Genomic DNA, 26,716 nt, shown 5'->3' with positions numbered 1-26,716 from the left:
GAGCAGCGATGCCACATTCATGGCTTTGCGTAGTACAAATTCCTCATATTATGTCAATCCTCACACCCTTTGAATGCTGCGCAGGAGCTGGAAATTGTGGAAAAAGAAACGTGTTTGGAAGAACGGGAGGAGAGGCCGTTAGGGTTACGGCAGGGTGGGTTGCCGCATCACCGGTCCACTGGTCTCTAATCTTGTATAGATATGAAAGAAAAGTACTTACCTGTCAGATACTTTGAAAGAGTTCCTAGAAGTGTACTGCCCACACTCAACTTTGCCTACTCCTTTTTAGTGATTTCCGTGCCCTGCATGATGACTGAACCCAAACCAACCCTACCCTACCTACCCTTTCTCTCCCCAGTCTAATAATGACCGCGTGGGTAATTTAATTTAAATTCATTTTACTCGCCAGCTCTGCCGGTCATGTTCGGCATTCGCTTGTTGCTGCTACTATTGTTGAACAAACCAATCCTAACGGCCACCCTGTGAGACGCGCATGCGATAAATTAACTTCGTCCCCCATGAACCACCGCGGAACGTTTTTTGTCTCTCAATCAGCTGCCTCTATTAACTTTTCGTCTCTATTTGGCATCCTCTCTTTTGCGACCCTGCACGAGCCTCGAACAAAATGGGCTCCTCGCATTCTTCGCCTTCGGGCTCTACTCCCGAGAAAAATGGATGTGCGAGCAACAAGGTTACGGAGTCAGAGCCACTTTTGCAGTCGCGAGATATTTCGGCCTCGACTTCACCGTCCAAATCTTTTTTTCGTGTTGAAGATGTTCCGCCAGATCCAATGGACTTGCAACCCTCGCCGCTCCAGTTGCACTCTCCACTCGAGGTTTCGCCGCCAGGGTCAACTTTGGTGCTGGACGATACTCCAGAAATTACGAATTACTCGCCATCTCCTGCTGTTATTGCGGATCAGGCAAGTGACAATGGTTATGTGAAGCCGGAAAATTTGGAATTGCCGCCATCGCCTTTGATAGAGCCAGAATCAGACACCATTCTCGATGGGCAGGTGAATTCCGAAGTCAATATATCAATACCGCCGCCGGAAGATGCATTATTGGAGGAAATGTTAGAAGAGAATTATTCTGAGAGAAAGGACCCGGAAATCCCATCACCGCCATCAGATTCGATGCCAGACGCGAGAATCGCAGGGCAACATGTCCCGCAACAAGCTCCTGCTCTCGAACGCTTACCACCCATTCCAACGCCAATGTCGACCTTACCACCTGAATATTCTACGCAAGAAGACGCAACAGCACCGTCCGATGCACAGCCAGCAGTTGTAGAGCAGCCAGTCGTAGAAGACGTCGGAGATGGCTCCTCCACCATATCTACAAATAACGAACACGAAGACAGAGAGCCTATCTTTGATGAGGACTACCACTCTGACACCTCCAACTATACCGCATCCTTACTGTCGGATGTGAAGAACTACACCTATGAGAATGGACGGCGCTACCATTCATATCGAGAAGGCCACTACGTCCTCCCCAACGACGACCAAGAGCAAGACCGGCAGGACCTGCTCCATCACGTCCGCAACCTAGTCCTAAATGGCGCACTCTTCCGCGCACCACTCGGCGAGCACGTCCAACGAGTGCTAGACATTGGCACCGGCACAGGAATCTGGGCGATTGACTTTGCAGACAGCTTCCCCAGCGCCGAGGTAATCGGGACCGATCTGAGTCCCATCCAGCCGTCGTGGATACCACCCAATCTCCGATTCCTGGTGGATGATGCCGAATCACAGTGGCTATTCAGCGCAACCCGGCCCTTTGATTTCATCCATGCTCGCGATCTGGGCGGCGCTATCGCCGACTGGCCGCGGCTGCTGCGGCAAGCCCGCGAACACCTGCGGCCTGGGGGCTGGGTGGAATTGCAGGAGTTTGAGGTGACGCTTAAATGCGACGACGAATCGATGCGTCTCGCGCCGACGTTGTGCGAGTTCCTTGGCAGGCTGCATCAGGCCAGCGAGGCGTTCCACCGGCCTATGAATATCGCCGAGGGACACCGGCAGCGGCTGATCGAGGCTGGTTTTGAAGAGGTCAGAGACGAGATATACAAGGTGCGACCTGCCGAGATTGGTATCATATTGCCTCCTGCGCTGACAGATAGTTCCCCAGGTCCCTAGTAGTGGTTGGTCGAGCGACCCTGTGCAGAAGCAGATTGGTCGGTACAACCTGTGTTCACTGCTGATGGCTGTGGAGAGCTATTCTCTGGCGCTGTTTACGCGGGTGCTAGGCTGGTCGAATATCGAGACGCAGGTGTTCCTGGCGGGTGTGCGTAGAGACCTGAAGAACCCGGCCGTGCACACGTACTGCATCTTGCATGTTGTATACGGTCGAAGACCATTGGGGGACGAACTGGCTGGGTGAAACCAACTGTTGTAGGTATGTGTAAATAAAAGACATTTCCATTTCGGCCAGAAGCTCATTTGTGCCACCGCATGTACCCGCGCTCTTTCCTTTTCCTCATTTTTGCCGGTGCAACTTCGGCTCTGTCTTAGCTCGGCGCTCAATCAATCCAGTTCACCGGCCCTTGAGCGATACAGGGGACAACGTAGTCAAGAAAGAGCAGACAAAGGGTCTGGATGGGCCCCAAAGCAGTAAATATTATGGACAGAGACAATAGCGCTCTCGGGTCCATTCCCCTTTCCTTTAACGTCACGATGCTTCTCTTGTCTTGGGCAACCTCGAGCAGCCTGTTCTGGTGTGTGTCTGCAGGAGTCCTGGTAAGTCGCATCCGTACGCCCTCGTTTGTAGCAACTGCAGGACCCTACATGTACTTCCTACCACTCAGCGTCTAGAACTGCCCTAACCGAAGCTCCCAGGTACTGTTCGGGGTGTATAGCATCACCTACCAGCTCTGTTGGTCTCCCCTGAGGCGGTTTCCCGGCCCAAAGGTGTGGGCCATTTCGCGCATTCCTTCGCAGCTCTCGGTCCTGCGCGGTCATACTCACCTGGACATTACCGCCCTCCATCACCGGTACGGCCCCGTCGTACGCATCAGCCCTAATGAACTTGCCTTCAACACCACGCAGGCATTCCGCGATATCTACGGTGCTCGTCCTGGCGGTTGCTTCGCCAAGGACCGCAGCCACTACTTGCCTCCCGCGAATGGAGTCGACCATCTCGTCTGTGCGGTCGACAATGCCGTACATGCTCGCCAGCGGCGATTGCTGGCACACGCCTTCTCGGAAAGGGCCTTGAGAGATCAAGAGAGTCTGGTGGTAGGATATGTCGACACGCTGATCAACAAGCTGCGAAATGAGATCACCAAGCAAGACTCTCCCCACCTTGATATCAAGAACTGGATGAACTACACCACGTTCGACATCACGGGCGACTTGATGTTTGGGGAGTCCTTTGACTGCCTGAAGGACAGCCAGCTGCACCCGTGGATCAAACTGATCTTCAGTTCCATCAAGGCCCTCTCCATCAATGGAGTTGTGCATCAGTTCCCCTGCCTCAGTTCTCTGCTCGACGCCCTCGTCCCGCACGAGGTCAAGCGCAAGGCCCAGGAACACTTCAACCTCGCTGCCCAAAAGGTTGACCGGCGCTTGGAAACAAACATGTCTCGCGCAGATTTCATGTCTGCAATTCTGCAAAATGGATTGAGTGAGACCAAGGGCCAGTATCGCGAGGGCGAACGGATTATGAGCAGGGCCGAGATCCATTCCAACGCTTTTATGTTCGTCCCCTCCCTTTCTTTCCCTTTGCGCTTCTTCAGAATGCTGACCCTGTTTCACTTCCGTTAGTCTCATCGTGGCCGGCAGCGAAACAGCCGCAACCCTCCTAACAGGCTGCATCTACTACCTCTCTACGAACCCAGCTGTCATGAACCGACTCGTCACTGAGATCCGCTCCGCCTTCGCCAAGGACTCCGATATCTCCTTCCGCACCATCACAAGTCTACCCTATCTAACAGCCGTCATCGAGGAGTCGCTGCGATTGTACCCACCGTTCGTGACGAGCCTGGCACGTATTGTGCCTGCAGGAGGAGCAATGATAGATGAACACTTCGTGCCAGAGGGTGTAAGCACAGCTCAAGTCCTATATAAATACCAAATTTTTTCGTTTTTCTGACTCGAAATTCTAGACCATTGTCGCCTGCCACCATTACGCCTCATACCACTCCTCGTCCAACTTCACCTTCCCTAACGACTTTATCCCCGAGCGATGGCTGGGCATCGACGCACGATTCAACAAGGACAAGAAGGACGTCCTACAACCTTTCAGCTTGGGACCCAGAAACTGCCTAGGGAAAAAGTAAGTTGTTCCTGCTTGGCACCATTTTTTTAAAAAAAAAAATTTATCTTTCTGCAACTATGGTTACTGATTCGTTACTTACGCGCTGACTATCTGTGTAGCCTTGCATACTGCGAAATCCGCCTGATCCTCTGCAAACTGCTGTACCACTTCAACCTGGCCCTGTGTCCGGAAAGCGCCAATTGGACAGATCAGAAAGTGTATTTCCTTTGGGACAAGCCCGCTCTCCTCGTGACACTCACAGACCGTCTTGCCGGGCAGGAAATGCATAAGTCGAATGCCGAGTAGTAGCTGGTCTTTCTAAAGGGAGAGAGGTGGTTTAGTTACTCGCGTGGTACAATGGGCTTGTTTTGTTCCCTTCCTAGGAGAACAAGCCAACGAAAACGATGTTTATTCCTACTTATTGAAGGGTCATGACTGTCTGTTGGCTGGGCAGTTCGAAAGCTTCTTGTATACGGAGTTGTGGGTTACCGGGAGGGCTTTTCTATTTGGTATAAGTGCTGAGGTTGCAAGGTATCAGAAATAGAGTTTTCGGTTCAGTTATGGTGCCCACCCAAGCCAGACCATTGTTGTAGAAATAGGAACATTCATGGCCCCAGTAGTCTGCTATGAGGCAAGCCCGATAGGCATTGTTCGTGAATACGCCATGATTCGGCAAGAGAAGTCAATCGTACAATCTTGGATCGAATTAAACTAAACAACCTCGCTCTCGTGACAGTAATTCGTACAGGAAGCAAAGGTATCATAGAGAGAAACAAAAATGGCAAATACGGATGGAAATGGTCTGAGATAAGGCCCAGCGCGGGGGGTGGAGAGACATAAGAGAAAATATGGGAAGAAGGGCAATCAATGGAGGCATTGGAACTCATTCATACAAGCAGAGATGTAGATAAACGCAATAAACCGCTGCCCTTTTTTTTGGCTTTTTGGTTTCTTTTAAATTCATCGGGTATCGATACACATTGCTTTGCTCGTGGTCGGTCGAATCGGCCGTGCATTGTCGTACAGTAGAAGGAAGTAATAACATAAAGAGATGGTGGATATCATGGAGCAGTTTACTCGCCGTTCATCGACCAGCTAGGCTGGTTATGGTTGTTGCGCTTGTCGTGATTGTTGCGCGAGTAAGCAGGCTTGCTGGGCTCGGGCGACACATCATACGATTCCCAGTTCGCCTCCATCATCTTGACGGCCTTCTTGCGGTCCTCGGGGACAGGGTAGTTCTCCGAATCGCCGGTCGTGCTCGGGGGCGGCGAGTCATCGGTCATCGCGTACTGCGAGCCAAAGTCCTTCTGGCGGCTCTGGGTGTTGGCCACGTTGGACAGGGGCTGCTGGCGCGTGATCTCCTTCTCGGTGGGCACGGCCTCACCATTTTCATCCCACAGGCGGTTCTCGTACAGCTTCTGGCCGCGGTTCTGATAGGCGGTGATGATACGGCCCGAGTCATCTCCCGCGTTGTCGTCGGTCATTTCGAAGTGAATATCAGCGTCACGGCGGGGCTGAGGGACGGCGGGCTTGCGTGGCGGGGCCTCGGTGCCCTCGTCCTCATCACTCCAGCCGAAATGGCGTACTTCCTGGGAGTGTGGAGCGCGCGTTGCGGTCTTCTCGGGGGTCGTGAAGTCACTGAAATCCCACTGCGACTGGTGACGCGACTTGCTGGATCGGGAGGTTGCTTTGGCTGGGTTCTCAACGGCTTCGCCGCCAATATCGAAGTGGCTGTACTTGCGGGGGTCGCTCTTGTACATCGAACGTTTCTCGCCCGGGTTGCGCTCGTCAGGTGTCACGTCCTCATCGCCCCAGATCCGGTTGGGGTTAGATCGGCCCGCACCGGCCTTGGGAGCAGCCGACCTGGTTGGCGAGTCGGGGACAACAGGCTCGTCATCACCGACGAACAGCTCGCCGTATTCACGCGCAGCAGGCCGCGCGGTCGAAGGAGCGTAGGGGCGCATCGGCTCACGGGACTCGGCCTCCTTGTTCGGCGACAGCATGTCAAACAGGGACTCTTGAGCGTATGGATCTCGGGTAATCCGCTTGTTGGAGGAGGATGGTCTGGCAGCCTCCGGAGCATCCCTCTGGGCAGGAGCGGGTTGCGAGGCAGGGGCAGGAGCAGACGCATTCTGTTGCTCACGTGCCGCATCCGCCTTGCTGGGGGACAAGAGATCGAACAGAGAATCTGCCGCATATGGATCCTTGATGTGTCTCTTCTGTGGGGAGGCCGGTCGACGCGGCAGGTCGCTCGTCTCGCCACCCTGCGATGGCGGCGCAGCCGACTTGGCAGTATCAGCAGCCTTGATGTAACGGATCTGGTCCTTCGCATCACGAATGGGCCAGGTGCGACCCCGCGCCCCGATCACCTCAACCTGTTTGAGCAGGGAGCCCTGGTCCCAGTAAATGCGGACCTGCTGAATCTCATTCTCGGAATTGAAGTTGACAATGTGGACCTGCAGGCAGATATTAGTGCTGCGCGTCGGAAATTATATCTTCCATTTGTTTAGTTACCGTGGGGAAAGTGGCGATGCGATCGACGATGAAGTTATCATCGATCGAGGGGAGCCAGGCCCCGCCGCCCTCTAGGAATTGGACCGTGGTTTCGATATCCAGGCACAAGGAGCGGGTGCCCTCAACGACACTGAGGACGTTCTCGGACTTCTTCTTGACAATGCTGGCTTGTCGCGACAGGTGACTGATGACGGCGTCTGGCTGGTCGAACTGGGTGGTGGAGGTAACGTAGATGAGCGAGATGTCCGCCGCCAGCGGGGCCGACCGAGGGCTGGCCAGGAACCGCTGGTAAACGTCCTGAAGGTAGGTCATGGTGCTGACCGGGGGGGAAGGAGATGAAACAGGGGAAAGTAAGTCGTGGTTGTAGACACGAGGAAAGGGAGGGAAGAATAATGTGGAGGGGGGGTGTTGTTGTTTACAATCAGGGGCAGAAACGCGGGAGTTAGCGTGGAGGGGAATGACGAACTGCAGAACTGCCTACCAACACAACCGTTCAAAAAAATACGCCAGTGTTTCACCCGTGCCCGGCAAGACCGTTTTAAGGTCGCACGGGTCTCTACGGCAACCCCCGTCTATTAATGGCCTCGGTAGACACTACACTTGCCATGCTTTCTACCATCAGACGAGAATCTAGGATCGTGCCGAAAAAAAGTTTCAGTAGATAGTATTGTACATTATTCAGGCCGTGGACTGTACAAAACAGAGAAGTGGTCGCACAGGTCCTATTGCCCCACGGCTGATCAACAGGGCCCCGTCCAGCGACCTGCTCAACAGAGGTCGGCTATATCCGCACGCGCAGACAGAAATCAGGACCGCAAAAATGAGCCAGAGCCAGCAGTGTACCTCTTTGCGACGCCCCGAGACCGGCCAGTCACTGTGAGCACTTACTCGCTCGTCCGAGATATATGTCTTTTTGCGTGTCATTGTCCGGCCCTTTTCCTTTTCCTTTCCGCCGCGTCCTTGAGTGTCAAGCGGGACTGCATCGTACATGATCGTAATGAGGAATGTGGCTCGTCGTTGTTCATTAAAGGGGACTATTCGTAGCCAAGGCGTCAGTATCAGGTCGTAAAAATGATCCCGGTCCACTTACCCAAGATAATCCTCCTTGATGGTGCCAATAGCATTGATGGCTGCCACGTCGGGTTTCACACCAAGAATCTTCAAACGCAAACTGGTTCCTTTCTCGATCACTTGGTCTGCGTGGTCGGTATACTGCGGAGGCACGGTGTTGGGCTCCCACTTGATGTCGGAGGGAATATTCTGGTGGGAAAAAAAAGTCAGTGCGGTCTTCCCGCGCAAGAAACGCAATCCCATACTTTTCGCGCAATGAAAACGGACAGCGGTCCGGCCAGAGTGAAGATGCCCGTCGGCTTGACAGAGGTGACAATGGCATCGACCTGCAATGACTGGTCAGTCTTTTGCGACCCAAAAGCTCGGGTCTCAGTGCTTACCGTCTCGCCGCGGAAGGGTTTCCAGATGATCGCACGGTACTTGATGGTATATTCAGCGTGTCCGCTCGAGGGCATCACGCGCCCCTCGCCAATATCCACCATGTCCATCACACAGATCACGAAGTGGTCACCGGTACACCGTCCTTCCTCCTCCTCATTCAGCCGGGTGATGAGGTATTCTCGCACATTGGGTCCAAAGTAAGATGGGTGCAGGGAAATAACCTTGGTCTCTTCCTTGAGGAAGAACATGTTTGCCGCAGGAGAAGAACGTCGGGTCAGCAGCTGAGCGGTGACTGCGCCTTGATCGTGCAGGAAGAGGTCACGAATCCAGTATCCCGCTGCTCTGTTTCATCCAGTATGTGCTGGCAGGGGTTCAAGAATCGCAATTGCTGCCCGTCAACGGGGATGCGGTGCGGTCAATGGAGGACAAGCGACGGTCTTCCACCGCAAGCTCATGACCCGGTGTGGATGGAGCAAGACGGGGAAAAATAGGACCAGGCAGCAGACAAACGAGTGGCGATGGCAAAGATGGCTGCCTTTTGCGCGGGGAGGCAGATACAGTGCTGCAGATGCTGGCTCGGCAGGTCGAGACAGGTCGAGCTCGCGCTTGGGAGGTTTGGCGGTGGGTATCACGTGATCTGGCCAGGTATAGATGGGACCCAACCCGATTGTTTGTTTGTGTGTGAAGCATAATGCCTGGTGAATGGTGTCGATTTGAGATGAATGAATCCCTTCTATGGTTTGTGTGAATGTTTCTTGATCTGACATCTATTTTTCTTCGGATATGAGTGATGATATATATCTCTGCGACTCCGGTGTGCGGTGGATTGGCACACAGGTTCTCTTTTGAAACAGTTGACTGACAGGACCAAGAAGCTACCTAATCTTTCCAATCTATTTCACTTCACTCTCAGCCATGCTTTGCCTTTTCCTTTTCGCATAGTTCAATGCCAGACCGAGATGACCATACTGTACGCCATTACCACCGCCATGATCCGCATAACCATCCACAAATACGGTATCAAAACACGAATACCGTACATATCCTCGGTACAGCACATGACGAAAGTCGCGCAGGATAGACAACCATAATCATTGTTCCCCCACCTTCACCTCTTCCTCTCTTGCGTCCATCACACTCAGCCAGCATGGCCCTCAACCTAGAAAAACAGTTGCTCTTTGTGAGTCTTCTTCCCAGTGGTTCCCTGGCAAGACGAGAGATCACCACTGACCCCTAACAGTATGGAGCCTACCACAATAACCCAGTATGCATTCTGGCCCACCAATCGCCAACCCTTTCTTGCCCTAACAGTCCCAGGTTAATGTCGCCATCCACATCACTTGCGTCCCGATCCTGCTGTTCACTGGCATCATCCTCGTACGTGCTCTCCTCCCAGCGAACCCACTTGGCATCCTATTGACACTCCCCAGGCCTGCAACTGCCCAACCCTCTTCACCCTCCCCGAAGCCCTCCAATACGAATACCTTCCCGCAAATGCAGGCACAATTGGCGCCCTCATCTACGCCACGTTCTACATCCTCCTCGAACCCGTCGCGGGCGGCCTGATCGCGCCGTTAGTGGTCGGCTCTGCGGCCTATGGCAACTATCTCCTGGGCACCTATGGGAGTGTCGTGAACTACTACGCCGGCGGCATTCACGTCGTGTCGTGGCTGGCCCAGTTTGTTGGGCATGGCGTGTACGAAGGTCGCGCGCCCGCACTGCTGGATAACCTCGTGCAAGCGCTCCTGCTGGCGCCGCTCTTCGTCTGGATGGAGATCCTGTTCTTCTTCGGGTATCGGCCGGCACTGAAGAAGCGCTTCGATGAAAGTGTCGAGGTGGAGATTGAGAAGTTTCGCCAGCAGAAGAAGCAGCAGGGGAAGGCGGGTAAATAGTCCGCCAGGGCTGTAGTGACATATTGGGGCGCAACAATTCCACCACGCGACCATGTTGTCTATAAGTCGAGTTGTTTCTCGGCAGAGACTATAGTCCACTCTGCAATGACTCGACATGGCTTGACCCAACATGGCTTTGAATCTTCAAATCAACGAGGTCGGAATTGCCAGGCAAAGTTCTCCACTGTGCATTATGTGAGGGACCTCCCTGAGCGGTTTTCTAGGGCATTGCGTGGTGTGTAATTTCCGAGGTGGAGTTTATTGTGATAGCTTGAATTTCATTCCATTGCTTCAATCTGAAGTATGTTATATCCAAACCATCTGGCATCATACACTCCGGATGATGGTTACTAAGCAGCGGAAGAAAACGGGTAGCTGGTGCGCAGATTTGTGCGTCGACACACCGTCGAGGGCTAACAGAAGCTGCCACGTCCTGACAGCATGGAATTCATAGTCAAACGGACTGTCATGGTCAAGATAATTTTTGAATGTAGTCATTGTACCTAGACGAGAAGAAGAACAGTGCTGCCCTGCCGGACCGGGGCACCCAACCCGTCCGTCCAAACAGGCTTAGCGCGGTGCTAAGAATCCAACCCCCCCCGAACAAAGCTCTCCTTCCCGTCCACAACCTCTCCTCTTCTCTCCCGTCTTTTCTCTCCCCTCCCCCCAATTCCATCTCTTCCCCAGAGAATTTATCCTCCAATCCTCTGAACCCCCGAATCACAATGTTCAGAAACGCTCTGCGGCAGTCCAGCCGCTCTGTCGCGGCCGTCTCGGCCACTGGCCGTATCGCCTCGGTGAGTCCAGTCCCAATGGCCATCCTCGTCCATCGCCAGTCCGACCCATTCCATCTCGCCCTCGAGCTCGATCGATGCAGAGGACATGCGCCGACCCTGTGACATTGGATTGAATGCCTTTTTACCTGCTGGTTCGGTCATTGACAAGTTTTTCTCCGCTACCTGGCAGGCTCGCGCGGCTGTTCCCGGCCCCCTCTCCGGTGCCTCGAAGCAGGTTCGCTCCTATGCCGCCGAGGCCAAGGCTGCCCCTACCGAGGTCTCGTCCATCCTCGAGCAGCGTATCCGTGGTGTTCAGGAGGAGGCTGGTCTCGCTGAGACTGGTCGTGTTCTGTCGGTCGGGTATGGTTGACCCCCTCAAGAAAAATTCGTCCCTCGGCGCCAATCCCTTCGAATCCGACCGTGATGAACGCCATTCGACATGGAACACGAAACTAATAGAACCTCGCATAGTGATGGTATCGCCCGTGTCCACGGCATGACCAACGTCCAGGCTGAGGAGCTGGTCGAGTATGTTTCAGCCCCCGAAAAAGTCTTGGCATTGCTAACCACTACCCCTACAGGTTCGCCTCTGGTGTCAAGGGTATGTGCATGAACCTCGAGGCCGGCCAGGTCGGTGTCGTGCTGTTCGGTTCCGACCGTCTCGTCAAGGAGGGTGAGACTGTCAAGCGTACCGGCGAGATTGTGAGTTATGCTATTGACCACGTATGACGAATTTTTTTACTCATGATGGATTAGGTTGATGTCCCCGTCGGCCCTGAGATGCTTGGCCGTGTTGTCGACGCTCTGGGTAACCCCATTGACGGCAAGGGCCCCATCGCGACCAAGGAGAAGCGCCGTGCCCAGCTCAAGGCCCCTGGTATCCTGCCCCGCCAGTCCGTCAACCAGCCCGTCCAGACCGGCATGAAGTGTGTCGACTCCATGGTGCCCATCGGCCGTGGCCAGCGTGAGTTGATCATTGGTGACCGTCAGACCGGTAAGACTGCCGTCGCCGTCGACACCATGCTCAACCAGAAGCGCTGGAACAACGGCAACGACGAGGCCCAGAAGCTGTACTGCATCTACGTCGCCGTCGGCCAGAAGCGCTCGACCGTTGCCCAGCTGGTCAAGACCCTGGAGGAGAACGATGCCATGAAGTACTCGATCATCGTCGCTGCCACCGCCTCGGAGGCCGCCCCCTGCAGTACATTGCTCCCTTCACCGGTTGCGCCATGGGTGAGTGGTTCCGTGACAACGGCCGCCACGCCGTCATCATCTACGATGACCTGTCCAAGCAGGCCGTTGCCTACCGTCAGATGTCCCTGCTGCTGCGTCGTCCCCCCGGTCGTGAGGCCTACCCCGGTGACGTTTTCTACCTCCACTCCCGTCTGCTGGAGCGTGCCGCCAAGATGAACAAGACCCACGGTGCTGGTTCCCTGACTGCTCTGCCCATCATCGAGACCCAGGGTGGTGACGTGTCGGCCTACATTCCCACCAACGTCATTTCCATCACTGACGGCCAGATCTTCCTGGAGTCCGAGCTGTTCTACAAGGGTATCCGTCCCGCCATCAACGTCGGTCTGTCCGTGTCCCGTGTCGGTTCCGCCGCCCAGGTCAAGGCCATGAAGCAGGTCGCCGGTTCCCTGAAGCTGTTCTTGGCTCAGTACCGTGAGGTCGCTGCCTTTGCCCAGTTCGGTTCCGATCTGGATGCTTCCACCAAGCAGACTCTGAACCGTGGTGAGCGTCTGACCGAGCTGCTCAAGCAGAAGCAGTACAGCCCCATGGCCGTCTCCGACATGGTGCCCCTGATCTTCGCCGGTGTCAACGGTCTCCTCGACAACATCCCGGTCGCCAAGATCCTCACCTGGGAGTCTGACTTCCTCGCCCACCTCAAGAGCTCCCACCCCGAGATCCAGCAGACCGTCGAGAAGGAGGGCCAGGTCAGCAAGGAACTTGAGGGTCAGCTCAAGGAGGTCATCGGCGCCTTCAACAAGTCCTTCAGCGCATAGATGCGAGAATTTGAGGTGTGAGGCTCGGAAAATGGGGTCGTACTTGTTTTCCTGATCATCTCCTTTTTCTTCTCTTCTATTGCTTGCATAGACTTGGGTGAAGATAGCCTGTACAATTTTGAAGCCATTTGTTCTTTTTCGTCGTCGTCCTCTGGTGCGGGTGCCCATTAATCGTGTAGCGCCTCTCCGGAGCTGAACGAAAGCTGAAAGGAGCAGGGCTGCCAAAATGTGATTATTACCCTGTACGTTTAGATCGTCTCGCGCTGAGGTGGCCGCGCAGGATCTCTATCGGTTCTGTGTCTGGTCGCCTCGCGTCCGCATGTTGGTACCGCAATCGATTTCTTTTGTTCTTGAATTAAACGTGCTGGAGCTGTAGATCCCCTTCCATAAAAAGAAGACTTTGTTGTCAACAGTAGGTAGATATTGTTTGCTATTGCAATCAATGCCTGTCTTCCTTTGGTGACAGCCTGTCTGACAAAGGTATAAAACCGCCCTTCTCCACCAAACCTCTTCTTCCTTCCTCTTATTATACTTCTTCTGCTATATACATATACAACCATCAACAATACCATTTAATGGGGTCAACCACACTGGCCAGGTCCATCATCAAAGCTCTCGAAACAAGGATTAAACGCCACACTGGAGGTATGTTTTGTTTTGCCTCTTTTCCCTTCTCCATGGAACCATCTCTCATCTTTAATTACTCGACAGAAATGGAAGCGACTGGTGCTTTGGCCCACCGTACGAGCTGCTGGAACCCAAACAGTGGGTGAAGTTGGCCACTGGAGGCTATCTCAGCGCCACGGTCAGCCTAAAGGCGTTGTCTGTCACCTTACGCCTGGTGCTTCTACCACGGAATATGGGCGATGCAATCGATGCAGGCGATGGGCGTACGGTGCATGTCGGAGGACGATACGAGCTTGCACGGAGGCATTCTAGGAGATGGATGCGGCCTCGGGAAGACCCTGACTGCGCTTGCGGGGATCTGGTTCGCCGCTGCGAAGCAGGAGGCCCGCGGCGACACCGAGTTTCGCTCAACCTTGGTTGTATGCCGTGCGCCGCTCGTCGATACCTGGATCGACCAAGTCGTGTCATACTTCGGTGATGCCCTCACGCTGAGACTGTACCACGGGAACGTGACGACAGTCCGGGATGCGGACCCCCGAAAGGAGCGTATCATCGATAACCTTGGTGATTGGATGGATTCTCTCGACATTGCCAATCCGCAAACCGCGCGTACGTTGATCCTCACGTCCTACCAGACGTGTCGGGACAGATATCTCTCCGGTCAGACTGATGACGACCGAGCTTCGGCCTACACCCGCAGACCAGGCGGCCCCTTGCACTCATCCTTTCCGAAGTTCCCTGCACCTCTGAAATGTGGGAAGAATTCGCCAGCTAGATCGATGATTCGTATCAACTTTTGATCCAGCGGGTTCAAAACATGGCATCCGGGTCGGACATTCTCAAAGCCCAATTTGTCACGTTTCGAGCCCTTTGGCCGACCCGTGCGATTTTCTTCTAAGAGAAAAAAGGACCAGAAGACATCGGCTGTACAGAGTACCGACCAACAAGCCCTCCAGAGTTTGAAAAACTAGAGCGCCGTGGCCCTTCGAAATATCCACCAATCCCTATCGAAGGCCAAGACGATACGAAAACCCGCGCAACGTACGCCTGTGCGGCAACTGGACTGAACCTACATGCTCACTACGCCCATGTGCTACTCTTCGAGTCTACCATAAACCTGAACGGCGCATTTCAGGCGGTTGACCGCATGCGCCGCCTCGGCCAGCGGGACCTGCAGAGGGCTTATCTCCCGGTCATGGACCATACCTGTCAGTGGATGCAGAAATACAACAACATGATGAAGCATCTGCCTGGCTACGTAGCCCTGCATAAGGACACCATCGAGGCCGCCTTGGCAGTTGTAGAGCGGAGACGTGAGAAAGATGCCGCCGCATCCACGCTGCCTATCCTAAAGGCTATGAGAAACAGATGCTCCGCCTTACACATACCCTCCCCCGGCTTCTGGAAACCGGCGAATCTCGGCGAACAGATCTCAGCACCGAGACGACCACCACCACCGGAGAGACTGAAAGGCACGGCCGAGACCTACGAGGGCATCGAAGATTGACGTTTACCGATTCTGATTCTACCTGGTACTACCACGGCGCTTACACTGGCATCTTGCTTTGCGTTTTGGACGCTGTTACCCGGACGCTTGCTGAGGGTGTCATTCGTCGATCTTCACTTGCACATGGTTAAATCATAGGGAATTGAACCATCTTCACACTCTCCCAGGCTTCTTACACTAATCTATGATACTCATGGTACTCTTGCCGTAGGATGTGGAAGTTGCACGTTAGGAGGGCGCGACTTGGGTTGGTCGCTGTCAATACCCTTCCATCGGCAGACTACTTTTTATGATCTTAACGGTCATTTCTTACAAGGTCTCGCCGGCCCTCTGTATGGTCAGCATCTGCAATCGTCCGTGCAATTTTCTTTCGTCCCTATGCAAATGTCCCCATGGATAAGATACAGACAGCACGCTCGCGGGATGATTTCTATCGAGAAGTGGAACCTTCAGCCTACCTCTACCGGAAACGGTACAGCTTCTTGTCCTACACAGAAGATCGAGATTGACCGAAATACTGCACCGGATTGTCCTAGACAGGGGCACGACTGGGCTTATCAAAGTGAGACCGTCTGGCAGACACGTCGCCCCCACCGATCAAATAACCGAATTATCGACATGCACTGTATCACAATGGGGATAATAAAACCGGCGGACAGACTGTGGGTTGCGATTGTCACGTATAAGCCCACCCATACACAAGGAAGGCACGGGGACCAATGCTTTGTCTCGTCATCTCGAGGCATTTCCGCCATGCGGCCCCGGGCTGCCCCCACCTTGGTGATCGAGACAGGTGCGTCAGAGTCACTTCCTCGTCTACGCGAAGACGTGAATTGGTGACTCGCTGCTTCTTCCGGGGATGTCAGAATTGTCTTGGTTGTCAGCATCAAGAAGGCCATGTTTTGGGTACAGGCGGTTTCCCGTGTGGGCCCCGGCATCAGCCTTGCTGTTTATGAAACCCAAGCAGATCGAAACTGGCTCATACGAGTCGACGTGCCAACAATCATCCTTTGGGGTCTTGCGCCGGACGTGGTTCCAGACGAACCCACTTCATACTTCATGGAGAAGATAAAGGAGACATACTTTGCGAGAGTAGTCATATCGGCAGGATATTTCAGTCCAGACACTCCATGAGAACCAGAAACTGCCAAAAACTGGATGGTCAAGCGACACGTCAAAAAAGTCAAGCATGGATACAGACAGCATGCTCGTGGAGGGTGTCCATCGAGAAGTGGGACCTTCAGCCTACTGCTGCCGCGCAACTTATGTCGGATCAGGATGCGGTCGCTCAGTCGACCCCCGAAAGGTCTTGGCTGATGTGGGCGCGGTGATCGCGGCGTCGCCCAGAGCGCATGGCTGGGCTTATCAAAGTGATTAGGCAATATTTTAAGTGGTAGATGTATTGGCCTCAAGCTTTGGCTGAGCAATAGCCAAGTGGTCACTACCTGACACATAGGTTTCTAACCCATAGATCGTCAAATAGAATCACCTGGAGATTCCTCGAGTTCTATGCGAGAGGCAAGAAAGCCATCGAAACCTTCCGCCGCTGACCCGAGCCGTCCAAAGCAGTTGGTGCTCCCCCGATAATGGAAACTCTCTGATCCGAAAAGAAGTTTGGCTCTGTTCTCCCCTTCACGTACTCAGCCGATGCCAACGACTCCCACTGGAGGGAAGGGGACAGTGACACCCAGCAGGCCATGTTTTGGTAGGAGCTGTCTGTGAATGGCAGAATGACTACGATGAGTCGGAGACGGTTATTCCTCATACCCTACTTGACTTGTACATACCGAGCGCACGCTCGATGGAGTCCCGTGGCCACATCACGGGGATCGGGAAACCCTAACAAATGCCGCACGAACAGGCACACCAACTTATGGTCACTCCAGAGTTCATGTATGCAACAACGGTATCATATTTAATATTAAACAGAGAATATTAATCACCCGAAGTAATTACTCCGTCACCATAGAAATTATAAAAATCCTCTTACATCGAACCCAGCAGCTTCATGAGAGTCGGCAGCAACTGTACAGCATAGTCAGCAAAACTTGTATCAAACTAATTCATAGAGAAGGAGATAACGTACGTCGGAAACGTCCTCAATGAGAGTGGACGTCTCGTGGACAAACTTGCCGGTCAACAGGTCGTTGGCGTTGCCCAGCAAGGCACCCAGCTCCGAGAAAGTCGCGGGCTTCAGGAAGGACTTGAGCTCGGGCATGATCGGAGTCAAGGCTCCCAGCAGCGACTTCAAGTCACCGACGACATCAGGGGTCAGCAGGCTGTTCGCGTTGGCCAAGAGACCGCTAATTTGCTTAACGGACGCAGGAGTCAACAGAGCATTGGCGTTAGAGAGCAGACCAGACAGCTCCTTGAAAGTCCCCGGCTGGAGGAAGCTCTTGAGCTCGGGCATGATAGGGCCCAGGCTCTGGAGCAGGGACTTCAGATTACCGACAACGGCGGGAGTGAGCAACTCGCTGGCTCCAGAGAGAAGTCCGTTGATTTCCTTGACCGAAGAAGGAGTCAACAGGTTGTTGGCGTTGATCAGGAGAGAGTTGATCTCCTTGATGGTCGCCGGGGTCAAGAGAGACTTCAATTCCGACACAACCTCAGGGGTCAACAAGGTGGTGGCGCTCTTGAGGAGGCCGTTGATCTCCTTGACGGATTCGGGGGTGAGGAGGTTGCTGGCGTTGGTCAAAAGGTTGGAAAGCTCCTTGATTGTCTCCGGGGTGAGGAGTTCCTTGAGTTGGTCGACGAGAGCAGGCGTGAGGAGATCGAGCAGCGAGTTCAGCTGGGTAACCCTCTTCGGGGTCAGGAGTTCAGAGGCGGCGCTGATCAGAGACTTGGTCTGGTCCGTGCCCTTGTCATCCAAAAGGTAGGCAACGTGGTGGAAGAAGGACTCGATATCCTCCAGAAGAGTGGGCGAGAGCAGGCCCTTGAGACCATTAAGCTCATTGGTGAGGCCACCGAGCCCATCCAGGAGCGTTCCACTAGGATTCAGAATGCCAGCCAGACCACCAGGGGGAGTAGTCTCAGAAGGATATCCACTGCTAGTGCTGGTGCTGGTAGTGTCACCACCAGTGCTTTGGGTGGCGGCGTTGGTGTCAGAGTTACCGCCGCCGAGAATGCCGCCAACAATACCACCAGCGCCGTTGCTAGCAGGCTTGACAGCGTTAGCCTCAGGCGTTTGCGTCGGAGCACTTCCGGTAGATGAAGTAGATACCTGAGACGGGCCAGCGAGCGCGGTGCCAGAAAGGACGAGCGTGGAGAGGAAGGCGGTGGTGAAACGCATCTTGACGGATTGCTATACACACACGCACGATAACGAGTGACTGAAATGACAGAAATGGACGAAAAGAATGGACGTCTTGGGGAGCAAAACGGGCGGGCGATATGGGGCCACTCCCCTTTTATGTGCCCCGGACATTGCTCTCCGCAGATCTCTTTGATGGAGCAGACCGAGGAGCTGGCAGCGGCACTCCACATGTGAAGCCAATGCAGGTCCGCTAAGGTCTAATTTGCCCTGATGTAAGTGGCAGGAAGCGTTTAGGCCCGTTCAGGCGGAGAACAACCCCTTTTCGTTCCGTGTGTTGATGCTAATTTCCCCTTAGGTTGACCCTCGCGGAGCCGCCCTGATCGTTTACCTGGGCCTCAGGGTCCAGCGGAGGCTATTGTTCCGTTGCAGCCAATGCGAGCCTAGCATGACTGCAGCTAACGGGCTGGGAGCGAATGATAGGAGTGGGAAATTGCGACGTGCGATATAGCGACTCGTTCGGTCTAAGCTCGAGGGCCGGGGGCCTTTCGCTCGAAGATCGGCAGGGGGAGGCATCGTGCTGGGCATAGCGAGCACCTGTCCGTCCACTAAATCTCGTCGCGACCATGGACGGACCCGCTCCCTTGACTCGCTGATCCCGGCCCAAGCGGGCGCATTGTTTGGGCCAGACCCGGCAGGAAAGCGACTTTTTCTTAAGTATGAGATACAAATGCACTGAGGTAGTGTCCCGGAGTCCACTCGGCCCCCGGAACGCGCCAAGTTCGCTTGCCTGGAGGCGTTCGGCAGAGTGCAATCTCTGTTGTTCGTTGCGGGGAGTTGTTGCCCACGGGGGAATCCCAATGCGGTGGGGCCGAAAAAGACATCCCCTAAGCATGAGTTGGCTAACAGGCTCTGCTGCTAGATTTTTATTGAAACTCTGACCATGGAACGCACTCCCTAGTCTCGCAAACTGGCGTTCATCTGTTGATATTACCCCTGAACGCCTCACGGCATCTCGAACTGGACCCTGCCACCTCCCCGCGGCCGTGTCATGCAGGGTCCCCGCCAAAAGTGCCGGACAAAAAATTAATTTGGTGGACCCTAGGGCTTGGATCTCTAACCATGCTAGCAAGCCTCACGGGAGTTGGTCTCTTTCGGCGACATGTGAACTGAAAAGAAAATCAACAAGAACCGCTAACTTAGGGCTTCTCCCTAGCGCACAGATCGACAGGGCAGGTTTGCGGGTTGCCCTGATTTGGTTCGAGAACGACCGAGAATCGAGTATGATTTCATGGCGTGGATAGTCTTGTTCTTGTTTATTGTTGACCTACCAGTAATAACTACATGCGAGCTACGATAAAAATCTTCAAATCCCAAACCGTTTGATCACCGGTAACCGTCGAGAGCAAATAGCGCCGTTAGCCCGTGGAGCGGGCACCCACACCCCCAAAATGTGACCGTCCTCCGCTTAGAGTAGTAGGGGCGCTTAGAGTTTTCTGCTGCGTCTCCCATCGGACCCTCATATTTTGTACCTGGCCGATCCTCATAACCTTCATCGTTGCGGACCACGGGCACGGAGGCCAATCTAGCCCCGTCCATAATAATAACGCTGTAAGACTTTTTCTCCAGCCCGGCTCTGCCCCGAGGCCGTGAGAGATGGCTTGTGACGAGATGCCTTTCTCGTATTAAGATGGAGGGAGGGCTGGCGGATCCTTCGCGGTGCTCTATAATCCCTGTCCGCATCCTGATGTTGGTTCACCAAATAACAACATCCTTGCCCCGTGAACTGGTGTCCTTAAATTAGCGCGCTTTTCACGTCATAGGGCCTTTTTTCAGAATTGTAATCAATCGATTGAACTATGGGTGCTTGCATGTCGATGCTATGATGAGAATAACACGTGACGGCGGAAAATAACACTCGCTTAACCTCGTGGCATCCTTCCGCCCCGAGGCGTGGGTCCAGGTACAGCCCGGGCGTGGTGTTATTCTATGACGGCGACAGTGTCCAGATTCCCAGCGAACGGTCGCAGGGCAATCCGTCGCGAGGTACAAAAATTTGAGGCTCCATTTCTATTCCACTTCGGGCAATACATAGGCGTAGGCGAGCTCCGCCTGGTTTGCCCTGTCGATCCTCGTCTCGGTGAGTGAAGTCGGCCGGCTGTCCGAATCCTGTAGATCTCCACCTGCCATTAGAACTATTGTTTTGCAGCTCTGCAAATTATATTAACGCTCTAGCATGCTAAGCGAAGATCATTGGATTTAATAAGGCTACTGATGCTCTAAATCAACGCCAGGACCAGATATTATCCATTGCACTCGATTGGCTCAAATAAACTTGCAACTGTTTCCCGCCATGGTGCCGTCCCATGCGGCAATTTGCATGGAAGATCATCCTTGTTAGATCTTAACAATTCAGGCAAGTACTGGTGGGCACAGAAAAGCCTCTCAAGGATGATACATACCAGCCCCTACAACGCGGTGACTGTTGTTTGACCGCTGTCGTAATCTAGAACTAGCACAGTTCCCCGTCACATTTCAATTCCGAGGCTATACAGACAGGCCTGGCGGCACTCCTGCATAGCAGCTGGACTTGAAACAGCAGCAGCATCAATTTATTGGGGAAAAGACTTGGACAATGAATGAAACAAAACCGGCAAAATTGAGCTTTGTATGTGCCTTTTTGACATTCTCTTTACTGACACAGTATGTGATGTCAACGAAGATATCAATTGACGACATTGACGTCAGGCCCAGGTGTTCTATTTGTGTTCCTGGACTTTAACTACGTAATCGTATTTCCTCCCAACCTATAGGTGTCACGATGGAGTTTTTGACCACCTGGTACTACGATAGTCGTCGCCATTCCACAACCCGAACCCAAAGAGAATAGAGAAGGAGGAATACATTGTATAACTTTTCGAGACTAAAGAGGCATTTCCCGACCCATTCGTCGTTCTCACTTCCGGCAGCATTTCGTGGAAATCTTGGATTGATAACGCTCTACGACCCGAGAACTTTTGCTCGCCTTGCCCAGACCTTCAAATCAAGATAGGTACGTTCTGGGCCTTCCTAGGCTTCATTAAGACATGGTGTTTTCTACATATCTTCTAGTAGTCCTTGAAGACAGCGTACCAGACTGCCGCAGCGCAGCCCAAACAGGTCTTCAATACTTGTGCACGGAAAGAATTCTTGAAGTTTCTCGCTAGCAGCGTTCAACCGTCCTAATAAGCGGTCCAAGCTATTGACCTGACCAGCATTACTCTTTCTCCGTGTTCGTTCTTTTCTTCAAACCAAAGGCTTTTATTGCCTTGTCCTTCCCGTTATCTAGCATCGAATGGCCACAACTTGTCTGCTTTTGCTAGTCAGACCATTACCGTGAGACTCTGATTTTCTGGCCGTCTGCATCCATTCATCATACGCTGCGCGATGGGTATCTCACGCAGCGTCCCATACATCATTCGGAACCCACCCGTCCGAGTTCGTATGGAGAGACCTTCTGAGCCATAGCTTGAGTTTTCGGACGATCTCAAAATCTTCAGTCTCGAGTGTGCCCTTCAGTTCCTCTTCAGTTGGAGAAAATAGGCACGAGCACTCCAATCCTCGATTTATTAACTTGGACTGTTATTCATTTTCATCTTCACTATTCACTAACTCCCCAAACAAGCACTCTCTGCCTCTTGGAACTTGGACATAATTTCCGTCACTCTCTGTAAAGGCAAAGCCTCGACAGTGCGATTCTGGTTTCCCGTCATTGTCTCTGCCATACAAAGGGCATTATATATGGCTTCCTCTGTAGCATCTGCCGCCGCTTCAATCAGCCCATTGATCGACTGGTCATCAATGAAGCTCATGTTCAACTCCCTAGCTTTGAAACGATCGACCTGATCCTTGTCCGTTTGGACCGGAATCGCATTGCCTGTTGAGAATGCAAGGAAGATGTCTCCGGATGGGTTATGGCCATAACCGCCCACGCGAGCAAGTCCGACTGTGGCTCGCTTAGCGAGACGTTGGAGCTGGGTGGGATGTAGCGGGGCATCGGTAGCAAGGATGATAATGATTGAGCCGTCTTTTTTATCTTTGGCAGCGTCATACTCGGCTTTTCTTGCTGCCGAAGCCGCGTCTTTCTCTGCTTCCGCTGCAAGGATCCGCCCAACTGGGATTCCGCACATATGCAAGTTGCGCATTCGCCCGTAGTTGGCCTGCACGAGAGCTCCGATGGTGTACGGTTTGCCATCGGCGCCAGGAACCACTCGACTGCTAGTTCCTGTTCCCTCCTTGAACCCTTGACACAACATGCCCGTACCGCCGCCAACATTGCCTTCGGGGACTGGGTCGCTCGAGGCCTCTGTCAAACTTTGAACAACATGGTCTGGGGTAACGGCAAATTGGCTAATATCGTTGAGGTGACCGTCGAATGTCTCTGCTACCACAGGGAGCAGAAACCAGTCTACTCCAGACTCCTCCTGCCCGTAATGTTGAATAGCATATTTGTAGATTCCGGTATAGCAGGCACCAACCGAAAAGCTGTTGGTGATCAAAATTGGCGAGTGCAGGAGACCTGTTTCTTCAATCCAATGTGTGCCCGTCATCTCGCCAGAGCCATTGAAACGGAAGATACCCGCCGTGCAAGCTTGGTGGAACCAGTCTTTTCGCGGCACGATTGCTGTGAGGCCTGTGTTGATGGATGCGCCATCGCGGATGGTAGTGGTTTGGACCATCACACCTTCAACGTCTGTGATACCATTCTTGGGACCGGGTTTCCAATTACCAAGGTTCGCACCGGGAACGACATCTCGAAAGCGTCCTCGGGGCGAACTCGGCTGGGACGTCGTCAAGGCCATACTGCTTTCTTCGAAGACACAAAAGGTTGTTGGAAGAAAAGTAGCTTGCAACTTCGAATATTTCTTCGACTTGGGTTGACTCATGAAGCGGGGTCTGGTAAAAAGTCGGTGCAACGTGGGCGCACAGCCACTAGCGAATGCCACGGGTCGTTTGTTTGGCTATCATTATGAACTATTCACACCCTTCTGAACCCAGCGGAATGAATCTGTCTCGATGGTTTGTTCCGTTCCAGCAGTCTCACACATGTCGGTGGTCTCGGATCCGAGTCACTTTGATTGTTTATTGTGATTTTTAGTCATCTAGTGTTCGGAATAGATTTTTGCCAATACTTTGATCTGCATGACCGCTGGCTCTGCTATTATTTCTTCATCTCTGGAAGCACCGTGAAAACAATCCAGGGACTGAGACAGGCTGATCGACAATCACAGCCACCGTGTGGCAAAGGAACGTGGCGCAGCCTGAATGGAGCCACGAAGGAAGGGAAGTGTGGCCAAGCAGATTATCCCCCGACCGACAATACCGGGTCGCCGGTTTTTCTATTCCTTCATGACCATCCATCTGTTGCGCCTATCCTCTTCGAAACAATCACTAGCTAACCCCTTGCGCTGACCATGTGACCGGACTCGTCTGCATGACAAAAGAGCCCGTGGAGAGCCACAAAAGAACCCTGTACAGTATTCTGTATGTAAGTAATGACGGTGGCGCCGGAGAAAAGTCTGGTAGATGACAGTGCGTTCGACCGTCAGCCCAATCGCAGATCGTAGCAGGGATTGTTCAGCTTCAACGCGTCGGCCGGACTCGGTTGCCGTCAGCGAATCCGATCGCTGAAGCGGCCCAAGACCACTGGTGCCCCACGTCTGCTTGACCCTCCATCAGCTGAGGTCGAGTCCCTAGCGGCAGTTGATACATCGGAAAGACATGTTCTCCTGTAATTTTTCTTTTCATCTGCGAATTTCTTTCGAGAACGTGTGGTTGGGAACTGCACGTTTAGATAGGGCTTCTCTCAGCGATGGCTTACTCAGAGTTTACACGAGGCGATCTGCGAGACCGGGATGCCTTCGATCTGGACCGTACAGGCTTTCCCTTTTCGGGCATTGTACATGACGGTAGAACACTGGGGTGCAGCATCCCGCCCAGTGGGATCGACTCGTCCGATCGTAGATGCCAGCTGAGGGCGACTCCTTTGCGATGCAGCCAACATGCCCGCCGGGAGTGCGGATCATTGGGGCTGAGCAAGTTTGGTTCTGCAGACGCCGACGGTCCTGGCCAAATGAATGCACAACGCGCGGTCCCAGGTGAGACCAGGAGACTGTTGCGAATTCGGATGAAACGGGGTGTCGAATTCCCTGTTTCAACACCCGCTCGCCTTGAAGTGGCGAAGATGTAAAAATGCAGATCGGGGAGTCCGAGGGTGGCCATTACTTACTTGTACCGTAAGCCTGGTACACTTCAGGAATGGGAGACCCCATCAGCCTGCATGATACGAAGTCTTAATGCCCTGGGCTATTCTGGTAGGGAGAGAAAACTCGAAGTGGGGAGGTACCAGGCATCCGTCCTTTTGGTTCTTATTATTCTCGGTTTCTTCCTTCTTTCCTTCTTTATCCATGAACTTCATGTCCTCTCCTTATTGATAGTTTCCTTTTTCGTTTCTCTTTGTTCCCTTCTTGCTACCGCGCATTCGCCCGCACATTAATAGAAGTCTCCGCCACTACGATCCCCCAACTGACTATACCAAGAGTGATGCGACATCTCTAATTCTTCCAACAACCACAACCCGGATCACCGTGTGGGCGAATGTCGCCTTTTATGATTTACATTCTATATTCTTCATTCTTTTATATATCTGCAGACGCTGGTCGTATCACCCATTGCACAGAGTCATAATGCCCACAGTCTTACTGCCCTCGTCGGCCGCCGCATTTGCGCCGCGGTCATCGCCCAACGTCGTGCTGAACAGGAAGGTCGTGCCATGGCTGACAGCAACCTTGAAACGAGTCAACCGAGTCAAACGCCCACTGAACAACGTCACCCAGCACACCCGATGCCTGACTGAGACGCTATCGTCAACCAACGCCATCTGGACATTATGTTCCATGATGTTTTCCAAGGCCCCCGAGACGGAGCTGCGCAGAGATGAGAACCCCCTGGTCGAGGGACTCTTCAACTTCCAGATGATCCACATCGAAGCCTATGTGGTACATGTCGACATGGTTTCGCGGAATGAAGTAGCCTTCAAATTGACGCCGGAGACGATCGAGGCCCTAGTGGATTATCACAAAGATATCTACTCCGTCGACGTCGCTGCCAAGACGTGGGACTGGTCAGGCAAGCAGGCACAGCTAAAGAAACTGCAGGACGAGTTCGTGCAGGCTGCCAACAGGTTCGTGTACCGCGCCAACGCCGAGGCGCTGGAAGGCCTGGAGGAGGACGGCGCCGGGGAGCTATTGTGTGGCCGCAGCGAGGAAGCCAAGGCGGCTATCAGCAGTTTGTTTGTACCGCTGCTTCCTCCTCCACCACCGCTGGTGGATGTAATGCGCCCGGTGCCTCTCCTGCCCAGCTCGACTGGTCCCGAAACCTGGTGGCCTAGCGCAATGTCCCAGCCCGCCGAGTCGTGGAAAGTACTGCCGCCCAGCCCAACCCCGGCGAGCGATGATTCTAATGCGAATCTGTGGGCCAGTATCAGTTTCAGTGATGCCCAGCTGCCTTCGCCGACCCCGTCCTACAGTCAACCTTTTACCACCTCCTTCACCCCCTTCGACAGCATGGCAGCTACATCCGCAGCGCTCGCGACGCTTCCGCTCCCCAGTATGCTGGTGCAGCCCTGCGCCACCGCAGCCAACATGGGCTTCGGCTTCGGCTGGAACCAATACCAGGAATGCGCCCTGCCCTACGGCACGATCATGTAGCGCACCGCTCTACGCAGTCCGACTACTCCGCGATCTCGATCTGCCTCGCAGCCTGTCCTTTCTCTCTCCACGCACCCGCTTTCCGGCATTGCGGGCATCTCGAATAATTGGCATTACTTGACGGCGTTCTTGATTTTGACTCTGTGCATCCGTGATACTCCATCCCGCGATTTGCATTTATACCCAGAAATAATTTTCGAGACGGCATCTGCTTTCCCTTTTTCTTGTTTTTATCTCTTTCTTTTCAGCCAGCGTCAGCGTTTTGTTTTGCGTTTCATTTCTTGCATCAAGAAGCGGCGGGTCGGCTTTGCCTCCTTTTCTCTCTCTGTCTCTTTGTTTTTTTTTCGCGCATATATGTCATGAAGACCCGGTCAGCCTCGCGGCATGGGATATGAATTTGGATGTGGAATGTCCGACATTATGCGTTCCTTTCTTGGAGTCGTGGTTCGACGGAGGTGGAACAGAAGGAACAAGTCGCTGGACTGGGTTCCGCCACTTGTCACCCTTTCTCTTCCCTCCGTCGAGGATCACCCCCTTCTGGTACGGGATACCAGACTGGCAATTCTCCTCCCCCTGGATATTGGGGAGAGATATTGAGGGCCTATCTACGCGACGGTGCGGGTCCCATCCTACATCTGGGATGTCTGGATGGACCGTGCCATTTTTCGAGTTGTCCATGGTGTTCGGA

At 53.5% G+C, this 26,716-nt stretch overlaps 12 protein-coding genes across 12 annotated transcripts; 7 read left to right on the top strand and 5 right to left on the bottom strand.

Annotated features, from left to right (window-relative positions):
- Positions 1-625: 625 nt before the first annotated feature.
- Positions 626-2,137, top strand: N7474_003749 (class I SAM-dependent methyltransferase; the record flags this gene model as incomplete). The annotated part of the gene is made up of 1 exon (XM_057195164.1): positions 626-2,137. One exon carries the CDS (start codon positions 626-628, stop codon positions 2,135-2,137), a length of 1,512 nt encoding a protein of 503 aa, XP_057052560.1.
- Positions 2,138-2,674: 537 nt separating this feature from the next.
- On the top strand, positions 2,675-3,763 carry N7474_003748 (uncharacterized protein; the record flags this gene model as incomplete). Its single annotated transcript, XM_057195163.1, has 2 exons — positions 2,675-2,737; positions 2,837-3,763. 2 exons carry the CDS (start codon positions 2,675-2,677, stop codon positions 3,761-3,763), a joined length of 990 nt encoding a protein of 329 aa, XP_057052559.1.
- Positions 3,764-3,842: 79 nt separating this feature from the next.
- Positions 3,843-4,562, top strand: N7474_003747 (uncharacterized protein; the record flags this gene model as incomplete). The annotated part of the gene is made up of 3 exons (XM_057195162.1): positions 3,843-4,040; positions 4,105-4,274; positions 4,376-4,562. 3 exons carry the CDS (start codon positions 3,843-3,845, stop codon positions 4,560-4,562), a joined length of 555 nt encoding a protein of 184 aa, XP_057052558.1.
- Positions 4,563-5,329: 767 nt separating this feature from the next.
- On the bottom strand, positions 5,330-7,082 carry N7474_003746 (uncharacterized protein; the record flags this gene model as incomplete). The annotated part of the gene is made up of 2 exons (XM_057195161.1): positions 5,330-6,712; positions 6,771-7,082. The coding sequence occupies 2 exons, from the start codon at positions 7,080-7,082 to the stop codon at positions 5,330-5,332; spliced, it is 1,695 nt and encodes a 564-aa protein (XP_057052557.1).
- Positions 7,083-7,856: 774 nt separating this feature from the next.
- On the bottom strand, positions 7,857-8,470 carry N7474_003745 (DNA-directed RNA polymerase II subunit RPB7; the record flags this gene model as incomplete). The annotated part of the gene is made up of 2 exons (XM_057195160.1): positions 7,857-8,030; positions 8,087-8,470. The coding sequence occupies 2 exons, from the start codon at positions 8,468-8,470 to the stop codon at positions 7,857-7,859; spliced, it is 558 nt and encodes a 185-aa protein (XP_057052556.1).
- Positions 8,471-9,369: 899 nt separating this feature from the next.
- Positions 9,370-10,114, top strand: N7474_003744 (2-hydroxy-palmitic acid dioxygenase MPO1; the record flags this gene model as incomplete). Its single annotated transcript, XM_057195159.1, has 4 exons — positions 9,370-9,402; positions 9,463-9,486; positions 9,540-9,599; positions 9,653-10,114. The coding sequence occupies 4 exons, from the start codon at positions 9,370-9,372 to the stop codon at positions 10,112-10,114; spliced, it is 579 nt and encodes a 192-aa protein (XP_057052555.1).
- A 725-nt stretch (positions 10,115-10,839) lies between these two features.
- Positions 10,840-12,896, top strand: N7474_003743 (F1F0 ATP synthase subunit alpha; the record flags this gene model as incomplete). Its single annotated transcript, XM_057195158.1, has 6 exons — positions 10,840-10,911; positions 11,060-11,250; positions 11,362-11,418; positions 11,472-11,592; positions 11,647-12,123; positions 12,186-12,896. 6 exons carry the CDS (start codon positions 10,840-10,842, stop codon positions 12,894-12,896), a joined length of 1,629 nt encoding a protein of 542 aa, XP_057052554.1.
- An 866-nt stretch (positions 12,897-13,762) lies between these two features.
- On the top strand, positions 13,763-15,030 carry N7474_003742 (uncharacterized protein; the record flags this gene model as incomplete). Its single annotated transcript, XM_057195157.1, has 2 exons — positions 13,763-14,160; positions 14,472-15,030. The coding sequence occupies 2 exons, from the start codon at positions 13,763-13,765 to the stop codon at positions 15,028-15,030; spliced, it is 957 nt and encodes a 318-aa protein (XP_057052553.1).
- A 1,986-nt stretch (positions 15,031-17,016) lies between these two features.
- On the bottom strand, positions 17,017-18,319 carry N7474_003741 (uncharacterized protein; the record flags this gene model as incomplete). The annotated part of the gene is made up of 2 exons (XM_057195156.1): positions 17,017-17,055; positions 17,117-18,319. The coding sequence occupies 2 exons, from the start codon at positions 18,317-18,319 to the stop codon at positions 17,017-17,019; spliced, it is 1,242 nt and encodes a 413-aa protein (XP_057052552.1).
- Positions 18,320-21,927: 3,608 nt separating this feature from the next.
- N7474_003740 (P1 family peptidase) lies at positions 21,928-23,121 on the bottom strand (the record flags this gene model as incomplete). Its single annotated transcript, XM_057195155.1, has 1 exon — positions 21,928-23,121. The coding sequence occupies one exon, from the start codon at positions 23,119-23,121 to the stop codon at positions 21,928-21,930; it is 1,194 nt and encodes a 397-aa protein (XP_057052551.1).
- A 1,884-nt stretch (positions 23,122-25,005) lies between these two features.
- On the top strand, positions 25,006-26,028 carry N7474_003739 (uncharacterized protein; the record flags this gene model as incomplete). The annotated part of the gene is made up of 1 exon (XM_057195154.1): positions 25,006-26,028. The coding sequence occupies one exon, from the start codon at positions 25,006-25,008 to the stop codon at positions 26,026-26,028; it is 1,023 nt and encodes a 340-aa protein (XP_057052550.1).
- A 357-nt stretch (positions 26,029-26,385) lies between these two features.
- On the bottom strand, positions 26,386-26,706 carry N7474_003738 (uncharacterized protein; the record flags this gene model as incomplete). The annotated part of the gene is made up of 1 exon (XM_057195153.1): positions 26,386-26,706. One exon carries the CDS (start codon positions 26,704-26,706, stop codon positions 26,386-26,388), a length of 321 nt encoding a protein of 106 aa, XP_057052549.1.
- Positions 26,707-26,716: the final 10 nt, after the last annotated feature.

The sequence above is a fragment of the Penicillium riverlandense genome (assembly GCF_028828495.1).
Source record: "Penicillium riverlandense strain IBT 135883 chromosome Unknown utg000003l_segment0_segment0, whole genome shotgun sequence".
NCBI lineage: Eukaryota > Fungi > Ascomycota > Eurotiomycetes > Eurotiales > Aspergillaceae > Penicillium > Penicillium riverlandense.
This window is presented reverse-complemented; position numbering and strand designations above follow the sequence as displayed.